General features: G+C 34.6%; 1 protein-coding gene across 1 annotated transcript; it reads left to right on the top strand.

Annotated features, from left to right (window-relative positions):
- Positions 1–2,697: 2,697 nt before the first annotated feature.
- Positions 2,698–3,639, top strand: LOC125397259 (olfactory receptor 51A4-like). Its single transcript, XM_048429542.3, has one exon. It carries the CDS (start codon positions 2,698–2,700, stop codon positions 3,637–3,639), a length of 942 nt encoding a protein of 313 aa, XP_048285499.3.
- Positions 3,640–6,240: the final 2,601 nt, after the last annotated feature.

Raw genomic sequence — 6,240 nt, forward strand, 5'->3', positions numbered from 1 at the left:
CTCAACACTGTTTAGTCTTGAAGTGCAGGCCAGGTGGTTCACACTTTGGTAAGTGCCTGAAAACCATAATGTTCCTTTTGCAGACCTCATCAGTCAGGAGTGCCAAGAAGAGCAGCTTACCCTTATCCAACTATAAGTGTTACCATTTAATCCTCACTTCCATATAGAAGCGAGTATACAAAAGATTTGAAAAACTTCCCATGATACAGAATTGACTTCGTTAACATCATTTCACTATTAGTATAAAGAATGTAGTAGATCTCATGTTTAACTTCAATTTAATGCTGCACTTCAGGCTAACCCCACTCTGAAAACCTTCTCTGTCTCTTACTGTAGCTGTTTTCCCTACAACTCCGCGAGCAAGAGTTAATGCTGAAAGCTCTTCTGAAGTAAGGTAGAGCTAGTAGCATTCTAGCTTCCAATAAAATTTCTAAAATGTATGCTTTTTACAGCAAAATAAATAGACGTTCTGGAAACATAAAACATATTCTAATGAAATTCAGAATTTTAACTGTGAATTTTAGCCATATGGACCAAGTAAGCAGAAATGGGGATTTTGTCATTAGAATATAAGGATGTTGATAACGACAAGTAAAAATGTTCTTGCACTGTATTTCTAGATTGGCTATTAAACATGTACTTTTATTGTAGTAAGAGAGTTGATATAAACTAAAAGATTCTAGTTGGGTTTGTTGTAGAAGAATTTAAAACCAGACCTCAAGCAGCATTAAAAGACCTAACGGTTAGAAAATTAAGACCTTGCAAGTCAGTCAACGCGTGCCCCAAAGAATACCAAGACTAACTAGGTTAACTATTAACTTTGGCAGTACCGTTTCTGGAGAACAACTAAAAGGCATTGGACAAGGAACAAGATCTCTTTTTCAGCAGGAAAGACAGGTACATTCGGGGGGGTGGGAACTGAAGGAGTGAGACCTGGCCTGTCTGTAGATGAGCGTGGTGGGACAGGGACTCTAAGAGTTAAAAAAAAAAAAAACTACATCCCTGGATATATTTCATTTACCTCAACAAAATTAGCATTAAACAACCTTGGAGGGATCTATCCTGAATAAACAAATAAAAACAACAATTACAAACCAAAATTTCAAGTAATTCTACTTAGCCCTATGAAGCAAGTAAGCAGAAAACACCCCTTACAGGCTCCTTTTGCAACACATCTTCAGCTTTCCACTAACATTTTTCTTTTTTCATATCGGCATCAGAAGCATGTCTTGGTAATTGGAGTACACCAGCCACACAACAGACGTAAGTACTAAGATAATTAATAGATCTGGGTCATTGAATAAGGGAGACACAAAGCATTAATTACAACAACGAAATTTTTCAGCTATATAATTTCTTTGAAGAAACAATAATTTCACATTGTATATGTACACCAAAATATCATATTGTCCCATAAATGTATATGACTATTATCTAACAATAAATATTAAAATTATAAATAACATGAGAGGATGACAACAAATTGAACGGAAAATAATAAATAGATTGGTAAATGTAAACAAAATAGCATGGTGACTTAAAAATAATTCACTTTTAAAGGAAAACAAGAGTAATTATATTGCTTAATAGCTATGATAAATTAGAAATCAAGCACAAATTTTAAAAGAATTAGTAAATATGACAAACCATCCAAATGTATATATATGTGTATATATATATATACACACATATATATATATACACATATATATATACATATATATATAATTAGTGAAATAAAAGCCATGAATTTTGAAATAAGAAAGTGTTTGAAGGGAAGAAAGGGAATAAAGATATGTTGTAACTATATTATAATAACACACATTTAAAAATAAACTTCAAAATGTAACAAAAAATTCAACATGAATAAATGAGAAGTTACAAATGTGCATTGTAATATTACAATGAAACTAAATGTTTTATATAGTTAATATACAGAAATACATACTCCTTAAAAAGAAAAAATATAATTAGTAATTAAAATGAAATGTCTAATAAAATTCAATGAAGAAGGCATTCTAAAAGCGTGCTTAATGTGGTGACTGACAATATTAAAAGTTGAAGAACACAAGACCAATCATTGAAAATGTTCAACATCAAAAAGAATTCATTGAGATATACATCTCCAACTAAGCACTGCACATTGAAGGGCAGCATAGCAATGGTGAAGAGACTGTGCTAACCCAGGCTACTAGTACCCAATAACAACAGCAAAGGAACACAAGTACCCAATGAATCAATTGAGACATGCCTGTTGGAAGATTGGTTTGTAACCTGTATGTGTGTAATAAACAACAATAAGCACAGAATCACTCGAGAATCTATCTGTCTCAGAAAGCAATGATGTATAAGAGAAAAGAATAGAGGGGAAAAATGGACTTAAATCAGAAAAAAACTTAAGAGCGTTCCTTCATGTAGTGATCATTAAGATTTGTCAACTGACTTGTTCTGCTATGTTCATGTAGATACTGATACGTACTGCATATTTGGATACTGATACATACTCCTATAGTTTTTCTGAACTTTTTCCCTTCATGTTGCATACATTTCTAAGGACATCTTCCTTTATCTCTTGGTTTAACAGCACCTTAAAGGTTTCAATACGACAAAGTCAGGCATTTAAGTTATTCTATACTCAGCACCACAACACACATCTTTGGAGTTGCTCGTCTTGATTCCTACACATGCCATGTTAGCATGTCTATTCTCAACGTCTCTGTTACTGAAATTCCTGCTTTCTACTTGGTTGGGTTCCCAGGGATGGAATCTGCACACATTTGGATCTCCATCCCCATATGCCTCCTGTACACTGCAGCCATCCTCGGCAACTGCACTATCCTCTTTTTTATAAGATCAGAGCCTTCACTGCATGAACCCATGTATTATTTCCTCTCCATGTTAGCTCTCTCTGACCTAGGACTATCCATTTCCTCCCTCCCTACCATGCTTAAGGTTTTTTTGTTCAGTTCTCCAGAAATTTCTCCCAATGTGTGTTTTGCCCAGGAGTTTTTCATTCATGAATTCTCAGCTATGGAGTCATCTGTACTTCTCATTATGTCCTTTGACCGCTTTGTTGCCATCTGTAACCCTCTGAGATACACTTCCATCCTTACAAGTGCCAGGGTTCTGCAAATCGGGCTTGCTTTTGCTCTCAAGAATGTTTTGTTGATCCTGCCGCTTCCTGTAACTCTAAAGCGTCTAAGATACTGCAAGAAGAATCTGTTGTCACATTCCTACTGCCTCCACCAGGATGTGATGAAGCTGGCCTGCTCAGACAACAAGTTTAATGCCATCTATGGTTTATTTGTGGCTCTCTCGGGTATCCTGGACATAACATGTATTTTCTTGTCCTACGCTCTGATCCTGAGAGCAGTATTGGGCATTGCATCCCAAAGGGAAAGGCTCAAGGTCCTCAGCACCTGTGTCTCCCACATCTCTGCTGTGCTCATCTTCTATGTCCCTGTCATCTCCCTCTCTGTTGTCTCCCGTTTTGCCAAACACAGTCCTCCTATAACCAAGATCCTCATGGCTGACATTTTCCTGCTTGTGCCTCCAGTGATGAATCCCATTATATACTGTGTGAAGAGCCAACAGATAAGAAATGTGATACTAGAGAAACTGTGTCAAAAACAAAAATGACAAATATGTTTAATCTCATGAAAATTAAATCAGAAAACCAAGAAGAATGAATCAGTAATGATTCACTCTGTATGTTAACTTTTCAGAATCATCTTTCCACGTCTTTACCAGTATCAAAGAATCAACCTTGTAAATTTCTTGATTTAATATTTAAGACTGAGACATTAATGTAAGCATAAAATTTATTTCTACTTTTACCAAAATAGAATTATCTGTCTTAACTATGGTATCCCAAAAGTTTTCATCCTTAAAGGAATATTTAATATGTTTATTTGAAAACTAACAATATACATTCGTAAGAAATATGGGTTGGTGATAAAACATGATGAAGATAGTCTCTTCATTTAAACTAGTCATTCTCAAGATACTGTCTTGGGAATTAAAAATTTAACTATACAGCTCATAAACCAAAATTAATTGGAAAATAACAAATTTACATATGAAATCACTAAAGCAAACATTAAGAATAAATTCTTTGACAGGAGAAGTTATTTTTAGTCACTTGTTTTAATTTCTTAAACACTTCCTTTCTGAACATCAAATATAATCATCTGGTCCAAGCTCTGGACAGGCAGCTGTCTGTCTTCAGATCTCTATGACCTTTACACACAATGGAGAAGACGCTTGAGCAGATTGCTCGGCCTCACTTAAACCCTCTTCCCAACTATGCCTCCACTTTCCACTTCCGTTCTCATCTTTACATTGTACAATTTTAGTCCTCCAACTTTGATGATAGGATTAGTTAGTTTCCCCTTGTGAGGATTTCCTTGCTCTTCAACTGACCCTTATCATCCCAGGGCAGTCTGGATAGGCTTTGTTTACACATCTTTTTGACCCTTTGTTCGCAATGTGGCTCATGAACTCTGCTGACCCTTGTCATTTTCATACATTTGTGGGAAATAATCTGAACCTTCAGTGGCCTCCTTAGGGAATCTCACCACTACCTACACTGTCACCCTTGTGACACTCCTTCCCACTTGTCTGTTCTTCCTTCCTCCTTTAGCTATAAATTTCCCTTCAGTTCCCTTTAGTCCTTCCCTGTGCTACTCCTGATCTGACTCCATCCTCCCCTTTGTCCATCTCTGACACATTTTCCTCCCCACCTTGGCCCATCAGCTGTCACTACTGGAATATTATAACACTAAGCTCTCCGGAACCCACAAGAGGCTCATGCCTCTCTACAACCAAAACAAAAATGCCCATCTGATCATTAAAGACACCAGCTAATTGAAACTGAGTACTTATCCACATTAGCTTTGTAAGCAATCAAACAGATATCTTCTCAAACATCACCTAAAAGGTAGTTCAAATCTCCATTTGATTATGCATAGAGACAAAAACCTTAAAAGTATCTCTACAAGCTTGATTAAACAGTATCATTACAGTCAAGCATGATGGTACACTCTCTAATCTCAGCACTCAGGAGAAGAAAAATCAAGAGTTCATCATCATCCTGTCTCTACAGTGTCTTTAAAGTCAGGCTAGGTTACTTAAAACCCTATCTCAAAATTATATATCAATTTTATAAAACTTAAAATCTATATTTTACTCTTTTAAAAGTCAGTAAACTCATTTTGTCCCATTTCCTCAAAAATATAATTTGAATTCAAGAATAAAGTATAATAAATTAAAGATACAACTTTTTTATAAACTAGTAAGTTTTTTATTACAATTTTTACTCAATATAAAAATGTATAAAATTTCCTTCTGTGTCTATATAAATATATATATATGTATTTATGTGTGGTATACATGAGTAATATTGTCTACCTCTAGCCATCATTACAAAATTAATTCAAATACAATAAATGAATTCTATTCCTTTTTACTTAGAAATAAATAAAGGCCTATACAAATTGAGTAAGACATTTTGTACATAGCACTAGCAATTCAGCCTAAAGTGAATGCATGAATATAAGAGGAGTAAAGGGGTTACTTAATACTAACTATTGCCTAATATTAAATAATCACCCAAGCTTCATACCCAAACAAATCCTTTGTACTTAACTACTTTGGGATTGTAAAGTTTGCCTAACATGTATGCACAATAAAAGCAGATAACAGGAAATTACCTGAGATCATGGCTAAAATTAGTGACTTAATTTACATGACTCAAATAGTTTCCAAATGTTTTTAGTGTCTTGCAGCTTTCAAATTATGTTATCAAATAAACAGATGTTTACTAAATATCTAGATGGGAACACATTCCACAGTGAATTACTTTAATTTTATGCACTTTTAGCAAGCTTATTTCTCATATGATAGACAAAACTATATAGGTAGATGTGTCTATGTCTCACTTAAAAGTTATGGTAAGAAGAATCAGATGTCTCTATCAAATATAAAATTATCAGATGAATTTTCTAAGGTATTTTAAACTGATTCATGACCATTTCTAATTGTATTCTTCCTATGTTTCTCTGAAAAAAAGAGTGTCTCTGATGGTTAAGAAGTGTAATCAATATATCGAAATGGAACTAGCAAAAATAGTAATATGATAACTCAATATCATAGGTATACAAGGGGTCTGTGCATGTATCTCACATGTACTGTTCTTTTGTAACCTGTAAGAAGCCTTGAGTTTGATCCCCGGTCCCATGT

Source organism: Myodes glareolus, chromosome 7 (assembly GCF_982192425.1).
Source record: "Myodes glareolus chromosome 7, mMyoGla1.1, whole genome shotgun sequence".
In the NCBI taxonomy this organism is placed as follows: Eukaryota; Metazoa; Chordata; class Mammalia; order Rodentia; family Cricetidae; genus Myodes; species Myodes glareolus.